We start from the raw sequence: 13805 nt of genomic DNA, 5'->3' as shown, positions 1-13805 counted from the left end.
ACCATATTGAAACTATCGTGAATTACTTAGTGGTATACCTAATTATTCGATCTGAAGTGGAGGAAGCTTTAATCTCTTGCCTTACGATTTTCTTGACGTCTACAGACTCCAAGATTACGTTGCTGTCGCTAGTTTCCCAGAAACAAAAGGAATTTTGTACTTATCGCAACTGTATTTTCACTGTAAAAGTTAGATATTAACGCCAACAACATGGCATTTCACTTCGACTCAAAGAAAACCGAATAATCGATTGTGTTATAGGGCAAGGGGTTAGACTATCAGAATCTACTACCGGACAAATCTTTTTTCACCTTCACACACACACACACACACACACACACACACACACACACACCCCACACACACAAACACACACACACACGCACGCGCGCGCGCGCGTTTTGTTTCCTCGTTATATACGCGAAATACGGCGTCAGCCTCAAAAGCTTTTCCGTCTAAATGTGTCGCTTCGCATCACGGAGCCGATTAGTGGGTATTTAGCTTCTTGTTGAGCGTGCTCGGTGTCCTGCAATCGATCGCGACGATCGATCTTTGTAAATATCACTCGGCTAGTTGCATGATACGATTTATAGGGGCTCGACCATATGGGACCGGGCACATGGGCGGTGCTCAGTACACGACTGTCAGTGGCCAGGTGAACATCGCTCACGCTCCACCGATGGTAAGAATTATGAGAAACTTAAAAGGCCCCTGCTCCTGTCGAATCTGAGTGATTGCCGTTCAGTTCGAACCTCATCCTCTGAGACTATAGAAACGAAATAATACAATTCATAAGGTACTTTGGTTTACAATGATTCGTCTTACAAGATATGTGCACGTTCTTCGGAACTCCGATTTAGTTCAGACTTTGCAGACTGGTAGAGACATCGTCATTCTGTTTACGAAACTACCCCATTGTAGGGTCAGATACTGATAAACTTTTGAGATATTCATGGTGGAAGTTTAGTTTAGAAATTTAGATTTAGTTTTTTTACACTGAAAATCTAAAATTTCGTTCTCACATTTTCGAAATGTCGAGTATTCTTAATCAAGTGTTTATTTTATGGTGTGCAATATTTTTAGCTGTTTGTATGTCATTATTGAAATTAAAATTATATAATAATTAAAGGATTTTATGAATGACGGAGAAACACTGATCGTTCACGCGAGCAAGAGCTAATCGTTGGTTCCACTGTAGTAGTAGCTTAGATTGAGCCTCTTTGACGGATCGCAGCGTATATTGGCGATACATTTAAGTTACAGAAATCGGTGTCAAGTCGATTTCATTTTGTGCTGAAGCAATTTTCTGTACGACTAATAGACGGTTAAACTTATTTTCATGCTAGGCGCCTTCTATTACGGACACAGAGTAGGTACACGATGATAAAAAATTCAGTTGTTGTGCAATTGGTTAATTAAAAATAACTAATTTAACTAAATTACGTTATTTTTTGTCCTTTAGTTTGATTCTATTCTGTTCTTAGCAAGAAAATACAGAAGTCACTGAAATGTAATGATATTTTTGTATGATAATGTTCTTCTGTCATTTACATTATATACCTTAATAATTATGTGTTACTTTATAACAGTAACTTATTAATGTCTATTAGTCAGTGAAATCTGTATTGCTAAATTTATCTGTATCTTGAATCATTTGATGATTTGGTCACCAAGAAAATTATTATTAAGTAGCACTTTTCAAATTATTCGGTTAAGGAGTGGTTAATCTTTTACGGTCCTGAACTTTTTTTGAGTTGCCAAAAACATAAATTATTTCTTTTTGTCAGTGTTAGGTCTTGCTAAATTTTTCTGAAGAAGATGGAAGAAAATGTACTCATATTCCCTCCTTTTCATTAATGAAGATACTTATTAAGTTAATTATTTATCTACGTTATATACGAAAAGAGACAGGACATCTCTCGTCAAAATCTATTTTTTGAGAAATTTGAAATTGAAAAGAGTTAAGGTACCGCGTAAAGGATTAAAGAATCTTATACTGAGTGAGTCATGTAATTGGGTATACAGTCGAAATAATATCAACTGATTCTTCTAGACTACTAAAGGTGATACTATACTGATTTTTATGCAGCCAATTCTTTTCTGTTTTTAAGCAAAAGGCACTATGACTCGATCCAATTTCATAACTCATCTCGCTGTACAGCAACAGCCAAGCACATACATACAGTATATGTATATAGTGAAAATAGTTAAATATAAATTTTTCAACTCACTCAGTCTGCTGTTACTTAAAAATTTGCTCAAAACATACGAGTAATCCTTTCGAGATTCTTTTAGATTTTGTGTACTTCCAATTCGTAAAATGTCCATAATTAGTGTGTCTGTCATTGTACAGTTATAATCAATGAACTGTGGATATATATGCAAATCTTCTGTAGCCTAAAATTAACTAGAAATTCAGTTCAGTTACGAAAGTCTTATAGTCGCAAATAAAATGAAGCCATAATTAAGTTTTTACTTGATCTTCTTTTACACTTTCAGATATCACATAAATGCATAAAATCCACAGTATATCAATTAGATCACGGATACTTGTGCAGACACAGATTTTTATAGACGCATTTACAGAAACCGGTGTCAGAGAAAAATTTGTTAACCGTGTTTAGGGTTCTATTGGGGTTCAAATGAAATAAAAACTTCACTGGATTTTGTCAAACTTTCAACTGCGCCGAGTTCTAGACAATTATCTATGTTATAAATGCATATAGTCCGTACTCTGTTAAGAATTTATATAACCAGTAGTGGTGGGTCCGCGAACAAGTAGATTCATGTTTGGTCTTGTATGAACACAAGGAGTTTGAATAGTCCGATCCGAGTTTGATTTTGAAGTTGCGTTCAAACTGTACAAACAGTTTCAAACAATTTCATAAAACTGTTCAAACTTGAAGTTAGAATTGCTGTAAACTTTTCAACGATTTGTTGAAGTATTTCAAACATCGAGTCACGAGCGTCGACCAAGCGATTCGAGGTGGTGGAGTATCAGAGTCTTCACAGTCAGATACTTATCGATACCCTACCAGCTCGAAATTTAAAACATTTCATCAAACTGTTTGAAAAGTTTGAACGCCTCGCCAAGATCAAACTTGATTTTGATTGTTTAAACTTCTCATGAGATATTTAACCCGCAGACACCACACTAGTGCGAATTTGCACCAGTGAAACATTGTTTCGACTGTAACATTCTATCTACTTAACATAGCACTTTCAAATTTTCGTATTTAAAAAATTATTTGTCACTTTTGCAATTATTACCGTTGAAATTCTGAAGAAATTGTACCTAAAAAAATATATCATGAGTTCAATTTGTTTTTATTCTCTTCAAGTTCGTAATCATCAAAAATTAAAAATCCCAATTCACACTAATGTGGTGTTATACAGGGTGTCCCACTATTGATGGTACAACCGGGGAAGGGATGATTCTACGAATATAAGAAAATAAGTCGAAAATATGCAATAAACTTTTTTCATTTAAGGTTTTGTTTTCGAGATAATCGATTTTTAATATTAATCTCAAACACGTGTATTCGCCATGGAAGTAACTAGAAAGGAAATGCAATGAACAGACGCGCTATCCAAGTCCTATTCAGTTGCCACTTGTATCCAGCAGATTTTCAAAGTCGATTTTCTCAAAAACGAAACCTCGAAGAAAACATTTTATTGAATATTTTTGACTTATTTTTTCATGTAGAATCACCTCCTCCCTGGTTGTATCATCAATACTGGGACACCCTGTATATTCTGAGGTAGGTTGTGGTTTCTGAGTGTTAACACGTTCGAACAGTTTGATCCCCCCCCCCCCGCCCCCCCCCGCAGAGATGGCCATTGTCTAGATAAAAAGTTATTTAAATAACGATTCAAATAAAAGATGAATTTATCTTTATGGGTTATTCGAAACTTTGAATAAAGATAAATCAAGTTATTCGAAGTTTCAAATAACGAATAAAAATAAATTATCTTTTATTCGAGTTTATCTAGCAAAATCTTGCCCATCTCTGCCCACCACTAATAACCAGTCTACAGAAGGTCCCATTAACCAGCTTCGAAAGCATAAAAAATAATCTGCCTCGCAACCAGGTGCAACAAACCAAAGTCACATCCGTCCTGTCCGAACCACAACGTGCCTTACTGTCGACTATTACCGCTGGTCACGAGGTGATCCATATCGCGGAGACCGAGCTGTCCTGCAAGGCCTCGCTCCCTGAACTGGGGACCGATCCAGCCTCACTGAAATGGATCGAGCAGACCATCGACACGCAAAAACAGAACGTCGGCTCGCAGATCGCGGCGATGAACGCCGCGACCGCGCAGGTCGTCACCTTGACATCCGGCCCGGCCGACCACGTGGATCACACCGCGGTGGGCGCTGCGATCACCACGATCGCCACTAATCTGCCCGAGATGACGAAGGGCGTCCGGATGATCGCCGCCCTCATGGACGACGACACTTCCGGAGACAGGCTCTTGGACGCGGCGAGAAAACTTTGCTCGGCGTTTTCCGACTTATTGAAAGCCACGGAACCGGAGAACAAGGAGGTGAGTACTTTCATCACGAAAATGATGGGGAGCATTAGTGTTTCTTTTTTCACCTGTGAGCTTCTCAGATGTTAGGGCAACTATGAATGTTTGTAGTTGTATAGTTTGGTTTGAAGGTGGTTTCATAAGTGGTTGTAACGTAAGGAGTATCAAAAAGTAAAGTAAAGTAATGGAATTCATTTTTTAATGCTTATGAGTGTATCAGTGAACACTTTATCGTCTTTTTGCAATTATATATGTAAGTTTGAAAGTGGTTCCCTAATTTAGATATAAGGATATTTTCCCTGGTTGTCACAAAAGGAATATTAAAAAGTAAAAAAAAAGAACTAATAGAATAAATTGTTTAATGCCCATTTTGTAATTGTGCATCTAAATTTAAAGATGATTCCTTAATTTAAAAATAATAATATTTTCCATGGTTGTAACTTAAAAAGTATCAAAAAGTAATGTAAGCGAATGGAATTCATTTCGTAATGTTTATAATCAAATTAATGATTATTTTACAATTATATAGTTAAATTTGAAGTTTGTACTTTAAGCTGCGAGTAAGAATATTATGCAGTAACTTGACAAGTAACAAATAGTGAAGGGAAAGCAGTAGAGTCCATTTTTAATGTTTTTAATTGTTGTGTATAATCATTTTTTTTATAAGTCAGTAAAGTGAATAATGTTTCTAGCTTCTGATAATTAATAATTAATTTCTCGAAATTTTTTGCTGTAGTAACTGTCGCATTTACTTCAAGTACAATATAAGAATTTTTCAGTGTATATATGCTGGATTTTAGTTCATTGAAATTTTCATGATTATGAACTTAAAAGTGGTGTGAAAATATGTTATCTGATAAGCTCACATTTGAATGACTAATAGTTGTATTTGAAAATAGTATTAAGGTAAAGAATCAACGTTGTTAAAGCAACTGCTGCTTTAAGTGATAATAAAATAATGAACTCTAAGATAGTTTCAGTCAAAATTTGAATAAAAGTAGATAAAATCCTAAACTATGCCTTTTTGTACAGCCTTTCTACATAACGTCTTCTATCTACGAAAAATACGTAAGCACTAATACCAAAAATTTTCATACATAGTTGGAAAACACTGAAACATTAATTGTGTTTGTACTTTGATTTCAAGCAATGTGCATAGAATCGACTAGAGGTGGCTTTTTAAAAATATTTTTACACTTATTGATTAATTTTTTAATATTGCAGTAATACCAATACTTTTTCTGCTTTTTTGAATGGAAGATTTATACAGCCATTGTTATTTGTTCATTTAAATTTTGTGTTTGTTACATGCTTTGGACAGAAAATTGAGATCAAACGTTTGGGTACATACAGGTATATAGGTTATACAGTCCCCATACGAAAAACAAAAGAGAAAATTCCAAAAATATTGTAATATACAGGATTTAAGATTTCCTTCACAGTATAGATCCTACTTATGAGGTATTTATACTTAATCGTAGTTCTTCAATGAAACAGAAACTTCCTGATACTTTATTATTTTGTAAGCATTCAAAAATTTTTGTAACCATTATTATAAACGTAGTACAGCAATGGGCACGAAAAAAAATGTACACAAACGATATATTAATCGCAATATAGATAAGTAGTATATGTACCCAAACATTCAAACGACACAATTATTTACATTACAGCAGGAGTTAATAAATGCATACGACACTTCACTCACATTTAATTTTATTTAGAGCCATATTACTGTTCCAAACGCAACAATGAGACTCTACTCTCAACACTCTTTACCCACTGTTCTACGTTTCAGCCGAGACAAAATCTTCTGAATGCCGCATCCCGCGTGGGCGAAGCCTCGCACCAAGTGCTAACCACTATTGGAGAAGAAAACGACTCGAACCGCGAGCTTCAAGACATGCTGCTTGCTCTGGCCAAGGCGGTAGCTAACTCGACCGCCGCGTTGGTGCTCAAAGCAAAGAACATCGCGGCCACGTGTGAAGATTCTGCGACTCAGAATCGCGTCATATCCGCTGCCACTCAGTGTGCCCTCGCGACATCACAGCTGGTCGCTTGCGCGAAGGTCGTGGCACCGACGTTGCAGTCTCCAGCTTGCCAGACACAGCTGATGAACGCAGTTAGAGAGGTAACAAAGGCTGTCGAAGGCTTGGTCGAGGTGTGCAACGTGACCTGCAACGACGACAATCTTCTGAAGGAGCTGAGCGCAGCAGCGTCCGAAGTCAGCAGAACCCTGAATGACCTGTTGAATCACATAAAAACCGCTACGAGAGGAGAACGAGCCAAGGAGACGGTCCAAGAAGGAGCGGTAGAGACGATACTGGTAGCTACGGACAAACTGTTCGCCAGCACCGGAGACGCCGGTGAGATGGTCAGGCAAGCTAGGGTGGTCGGTCAAGCTACTGCCCAGTTGATTCAAACTATAAAAGGCGAGGCGGAGAGACAGACTGATACGGAGCAACAACGTCGATTGTTGGCTGCAGCAAAGGTACTAGCCGACGCCACCGCAAAAATGGTAGAGGCTGCAAGACAATGCGCCAGTAGTCCCCACGACGCGAAGATGCAGGATCAGTTGCGTCAAGCTGCCGAAGAACTCAGAGCTGCAACCACTGCTGCAGCCACTCCGGCATTGAGAAGGAAATTGATCAATAGATTGGAAGCTTGCGCGAAGCAGGCTGCTTCTACCGCTACTCAGTGCATAGCCGCTGCATCGGGGGTTCAACATCACAACACCAATCCGTCTAGTCAAGAGGAACTAACTGCAGAGTGTCATACTATGATGCAACATATACCACATTTGGTGGCCGGGGTGAAGGGCACGCAAGCGCAACCGGATAATCCCACGGCACAGTTGAATCTGATTAACGCATCCGAACAATTCTTACAGCCTGGTACATCTGTGGTGAAGTCTGCCAGGGCGGTTCTGCCAACCGTTACCGATCAAGCCTCTGCGATGCAGTTGAACAACACCTCTCAACAATTGGGTGCGTCTTTGACAGATTTAAGGTCAGCAGTGACACGCGCTAGAGAAGCTTGCGGTGGTTTGGAGCTGGATGCCGCTGAGGAATTGATTAACAGCCTTAAGGATGAGTTGGGCGAGTTTTATAGAGCAGTCGAGGCGGCATCTTTGAGACCTTTGCCTGAGGAAACAACAGAGTCCACTGCTCTTCGATTGGGTGCCACGTCGAAGAATGTTGGATTCGCCATGGCTCAACTTCTGTCTGCTGCCAAACAAGGAAACGAGAATTATACTGGAAGTGCAGCCAGAGAGACAGCGTCTGCCTTGAAGGATCTGACTTATGCTGTTCGCGGCGTGGCTGCCACATCGAATCAACCTGAAACACAGAAGAGGGTATTGATGACAGCGGATGATGTTATCCTGAAGTCTCTGCGTCTTGTCAAGGAAGCAAGACGAGCTTTGAAGAGCCCAGATAATCCTGACAACGAAGCTAACTTGGCTGCTGTTGCCAAAGACGTGTCGAATTCTTTGAACAAGTGCGTTTCTTGCTTACCCGGCCAAAGAGACGTCGACGAAGCGATCAAGAACATTGAGGACATAACACAGGTGCTGGGTATGAACGAGTTCCCGCAAACCAATAAGAGCTACGGGTGAGTTTCTTATTGTCTATGATAAGGATACTGTTATCAAGTAGTGCAGCGATAGATAATTACCTTCTTAATTTTCGTATTTCAATTACCATTTGCTGACATACATTTGAAAAGAGGAAGATAATACTGCATAGTTAACAATGCCTCTAAGTACTTGGTGTTAAAACATAACGTTTTAGAATCGTTCAATACTTAAAATATTAAAATACATATTAGGTCGTATTGATGAAAGCGAAAAATGTTATTAATGAATAATTTCTTTACCATCACCTATTTCTGTAAGATATTTCTTTGATAAAAACTAGCCTTTATGAACATAAATGTACATTTCAATATTTTAGATAAACATTAACTAATCTTATCGGCACAAATACTGCCTTGCAAATAGCGGAATGCATATTTTATCTTAATGTAGAACTATTTACTCATAATTTTCATTCATGAAAACATATTGAAACGGTTGTTGCACGTTCCACAATCTTAAGTATTATTTTGTACTTTACTCAATATACACTGCTGACTCATTAGTAGAAATTAATTAAATATTACCATTAACTTCTGTAATTCATTATTGAAGAAGTACTTCGAATGAAACGTACAATATAATTCTCAGCTTCTAAAGTTTATGATAACTAATTTTTATTATAATGATCTCTTATACAATAAATACATATATGAAAGACACTGCTAATTTTTTATTTATAGACAACTCCAAAGCGATTTGAACAACGCAGCCGCAAATCTAAACGATGCTTCATCAAACGTAGTCTCATCTGTACGTTCTCCAGTACAGCTGGCAAGCTCCTCAAAACAATTTACCAACGCTTTCGGGGACTTGCTGGGTGTCGGAATGGAAATGGCCGGTCAAACGACGATCGAAACTCGCACTCAGATGGTCGTCTCCTTGAAGAACGTCAGTATGACATCAAGCAAATTATTAGTGACCGCAAAATTCGTGGCAGCCGATCCCGGCGCACCGAACGCAAAGAATCAACTGTCAGCGGCTGCGAGAGCTGTGACCGATTCCATCAATTACCTCGTGGATGTCTGCACGTCCGCTGCACCCGGTCAAAACGAATGCGACAACGCGATCAGGAACATCCAATCGATGCGATCTCTTTTAGACAATCCTAGCGAGCCTATATCTGACGCGTCATATTTCGAGTGCCTCGAAATCGTTATGGAGAAGAGCAAGAGCCTTGGCGATGGAATGACAGGCATAGCCAATCATGCGAAAAAATCAGAACACGAACAGTTCTCGGTAGCTGTTCGAGGAGTATCCACGTCGATCTGTGGTTTAATTGAAGCAGCGGCTCAGGCTGCTTATTTAGCTGGAGTGAGTGATGCAACTTCAGTTGCTGGGAAACCAGGCCTCGTAGACCAGGCCCAGTTCTTAAGAGCAGCTCAGGCTATCCACACCGGTTGCCAGAGTCTTGGAAATCCAACAAGTTCCGAACAACAGGTCCTCTCAGCCGCCACTATGATCGCAAAGTACACAAGTGCTCTCTGCAATGCATGCCGGGAAGCTTCAAACAAGACCAGCAACCCGGTCGCCAAGAGACATTTTGTCCAGTCGGCCAAGGATGTTGCTAATTCTACGTCTGTTTTGGTCAAGGAGATCAAGGCACTTGATCAGAATAACTCTGAAACCAATAGGGATAAATGTGCAGAAGCTACGAAGCCACTTCTGGAGGCTGTGGATAATCTGTGCACGTTCGCTGGGTCTCCTGAATTCGCCAGTCACCCTGCTAAGATATCCATCGCTGCCAGAGCTGCCCAAGAACCTATCACCAGCGCGGGGAAGGCTATCATTGATGGGTCTTGTGCTATGGTTCGAGCCGCTAAGAGTCTGGCTGTCAGTCCTAAAGATCCTCCAACTTGGCAGCTGTTGGCCAATCACAGCAAGAGTGTTAGCGATTCGATTAAGTCTTTAGTTGCCTCTATTCGAGATAAGGCGCCTGGACAGAAAGAATGCGACGCAGCGATTGAGAAATTGTCCGTCAGGATCAGAGAATTGGACGCTGGATCTCTTAGTGCTGTTTCACAGGCTCTGGTGCCGCGACGGGATAACACGGTGCAAGGATTCACGGACCAGATGGAGAGCAGTGCGAGTGAATTACGCGAGAAACTGGAACCTCTTCGAACAGCTGCCAAATACGAGGCTGAGAATGTCGGTCATTCTGTTAACCAGATTGCCTTGTACTGCGAGCCTCTGGTTTCTGGAGCGATTGGTGCTGCCTCGAATATGGTGCACTCGAAACAACAAATGGTACTGCTCGATCAAACGAAAACAGTCGCGGAATCTGCTCTGCAGCTTGTATGCGTGACAAAAGAGTCCGGCGGTAATCCTAAGGCTATCAACTTCCATGCGGAGGTGGATGAAACTGTAGAATCCATGAAGGATGCGCTGCAAGAGTTACAGAATACTTTGGAGACTATTTCCACGTCAAACGGCATCGTAACTGGATTAATCGATACCATTTCACGGGCGATGGTTAGGTTGGAGGATCACAGAATGTCTACCATTGATACGGTTGACTTTTATGTGGATTACCAAACGAGGATGGTGGAGGCTGCCAAGGAGATAGCACGATTGGCACAGGAAATGGTAAGAGATTAAATAGCAAATTCTCTTTTCGCTCAATCGTGTACTTGAATAAAAATAGAGCTACTCTTGAAACTAAAGTTCCGGATGATACGTTCCGAAACTGAAAACGGTTACCGAACTAAACTCCAACTAACTTCCAATTCTTTTCAATTTCAGTCAACGAAATCCAGCACCGACGTGGCCAGACTCGGTCCCCTCGCAGTGGACATCTCTCACAAGTACACCCAACTAGCTCGCGACACTTCCGGTGCTTCCGCAGCGGCATCCAACGCCGACGTGTCCGCAAGACTTCGTACTGGTGTTCAGGAGCTTGGTCGAGCATGCGCTGATATAGTTCGTGCCGCGGGCACATGTCAAATGTCACCCGGTGACGCTTATGCTCAGAGAGAAGTGGCAGAGCACAGCAAGAACGTCACAGAGAAAGTGTCCCAAGTGCTGGCTGCCCTCCAAGCTGGCTCCCGAGGCACGCAAGCTTGCATAAACGCTGCCAGCACCGTGTCAGGGATCATCGGTGACCTGGACACCACGATTATGTTCGCCACCGCTGGAACTTTGCATGCAGAGAACGAGGGTGACACATTTGCCGATCACAGGGAGAACATTTTGAAGACGGCCAAAGCTCTCGTCGAGGACACCAAGACACTGGTAGCAGGCGCAGCTTCATCACAAGAACAGTTGGCCGTGGCAGCACAGAATGCTGTGTCCACGATTATCGAACTCGCTGAAGTCGTGAAATATGGAGCAGCCAGTTTAGGTAGCCAGAATCCCGAAGCTCAGGTGATGCTGATCAACGCGGTGAAAGACGTGGCCTCTGCTCTCGGTGATCTCATACACGCCACCAAAGCAGCCAGCGGGAAACCTATCAACGATCCAAGCATGACTCACCTGAAAGAGTCCGCCAAGGTAATTGTCTTTTTCATACCTGTATCTTATTCCCCATTGCTTTAGTCGCGTTCAGTTTAATGTTGGACGAAGAATCTCCCGGTTGTTGGCTTAGTATTAACCGATACTGAGACGCTTGAGTGGAAGAGGCCTGTAACGGAATGGCAACGTCGAGATATCAGGAAGTAGAGCTTTGTTGAGGGTACATATGTTTGTGACTAAACGTAATTTTGTAGGTTTCCCAATTTGGAGTTTTAACAGGTTTAACAGTAAGGTTCTGTTTTAATGATATTCTTCTATTTCGAAGTAACCGATGATCTAATGAAATTTCAATTGTTAATTGTGTAATTCTTGAAAAGTTGATCAAGACATTTTCTTGAATTAATTAAGGCTTAAGTGATATACCAAATTAGAAGTTTTTGTGTTGTATAAGGGGAAAGCTTGTAAAATATGTTCCGTTAAGTGGATGGATATGTTTACAGCGAAAAGTACTTTTCCTTATGGGCAAAAAAATTTTTTATTGCAAGAAGAACTTTCTATTTTCAAATGGTCAAGTCTACTCTAGATAAATCTAATGTCTCTACCTTCTAAATGAGGTTTGTTCCAACTTTAAATGGGGTCCTTACAGACGTGTAAGGACATTAAATGTAGGTTTGAAAATTGATAGTAGGTGTAAAGGGAGTATTGTCCTTGGCAATACCGGAATAAGTCGAAATAAAGTCTATTCTCATACATTAAAATTTCTGCTCTAGTTCCGACAATTTTTTTATTAAACTCTAATTTCTGCTCGCATTTTAGAATTACATCAGTTCACATTTAAAAAAAAGATCTTTACCGATCAATACCATAATTCAATCAAATTCTTAACAATAATAGAAACATTGATGATCGATGATTATGAATAAATTACGGTTCGGAAACGCTTGACTAAATACCATTAACCACCAGCTACGATCGAATTAACAGGGACCAACGACGCAGCAAGCGTATAATCCCACTTATATTGCATATCTAACAGTGTCTCACTGTTGTCCCGTTAACGCACTAAAATCCGACATTCTCGCACTTAACCACTTGACTCAATTCCCCTTTATTTTCTTTTTGGGGTGGACTTTAATTGATAGATTTTGTTTACTTCGTCCTCTAACCGACTTTCATTGACATTCCACTAAAAAATCGGAAAGAAAGAAAGAACGACAATTATATATTCGACGATCTCGACAAGCTATTTTCAACCCTTGGAAAAAAAATGGTGCCTGCGTCACTCGCCTCGACCAAATGAACACGTTATATTAAAGTCCACCTTGCACTTTCTCCTCCGTTCAGTTGTTTTTTTCTCTCTCCATCTTTTTCTTTCGTGTGTGTGACATACTTGGTCTCTGTGTTACCTTGATGGAACGTAGTGTAGAAGGCTGTGCGCGAGGCAGTACCGATATTTTTGGCTTCACCCGATAAACGAGAATTCTCTCCGGCTTTTTTCTGTTTGCTTTTGTTGTTGTTGATGATGATGATGATGATGATGATGATGATGATGATTATGAGATTTAACGCGGTTACGTAACGAGAGATTATGTCACGAACGGGTGGACTTTAATGTGAGTCTCATTGACGGTTTTTGGTCTGGGCGATTCGGATAGGTGTTAGAACAGCAGCTACACCAGCAGCTGGTGCCTCTGAGTGACGTCGGCGGCTCGGAGTCCGAATGGTTCGTGTCCGATCAAGAGGAGGAGCTGATACGTCTGCTCTCAGCCTCCGAGAGCGAACAACCGTCTCAGCGTACTTCCGATTTGCTGTTGCTCATGTAGAGGAAGCCTTGATCCACTCTTAAACACGCGTTCTTTGGCTCGGACTTCTAATCGGTCGCGCTTACTGTATCGGACAAATGTTCTCGGATGAACACCTTTTGCCGTAGTATATACTAGGGCTTTAACTGTTGAATTAGGGACACCATTAATATTGCATTAAGTAATTGACGCCTGTCTTGCCTAAGTGTTGTTTTCTTAAATCGACCACACTTCGATATAGACTCCCGCTCATAACCATTGGGGCACTTGTCGAATATGCAATAAATGCTAGAAGGTATTACAAAATTGCTGAAAGTCTTAAAGAAATATTTTTTAGGGGATATTGAAGCTTAGTGGACAACCCTAATAACACTATAAAATAA

General features: G+C 40.6%; 1 protein-coding gene across 6 annotated transcripts in view; it reads left to right on the top strand.

The window, feature by feature from the left end:
* Window positions 1–13805, top strand: part of LOC107192645 (talin-1) — a 125147-nt gene that overhangs the window by 100088 nt on the left and 11254 nt on the right. For all 6 annotated transcript variants that reach the window (XM_015581951.1, XM_015581952.1, XM_015581954.1 and 3 more), the window contains 5 exons: window positions 594–682; window positions 4093–4551; window positions 6335–8148; window positions 8854–10756; window positions 10913–11659. In XM_015581951.1, coding sequence (XP_015437437.1) covers window positions 594–682; window positions 4093–4551; window positions 6335–8148; window positions 8854–10756; window positions 10913–11659 — 5012 coding nt within the window. The remainder of the gene's footprint in view (window positions 1–593; window positions 683–4092; window positions 4552–6334; window positions 8149–8853; window positions 10757–10912; window positions 11660–13805) is intronic.

This window comes from Dufourea novaeangliae, unplaced genomic scaffold (genome assembly GCF_001272555.1).
Source record: "Dufourea novaeangliae isolate 0120121106 unplaced genomic scaffold, ASM127255v1 scaffold393, whole genome shotgun sequence".
Classification (NCBI taxonomy): Eukaryota; Metazoa; Arthropoda; class Insecta; order Hymenoptera; family Halictidae; genus Dufourea; species Dufourea novaeangliae.
The sequence above is the reverse complement of the archived record's forward strand: the minus strand, read 5'-3'. Positions and strand labels throughout refer to the sequence as shown.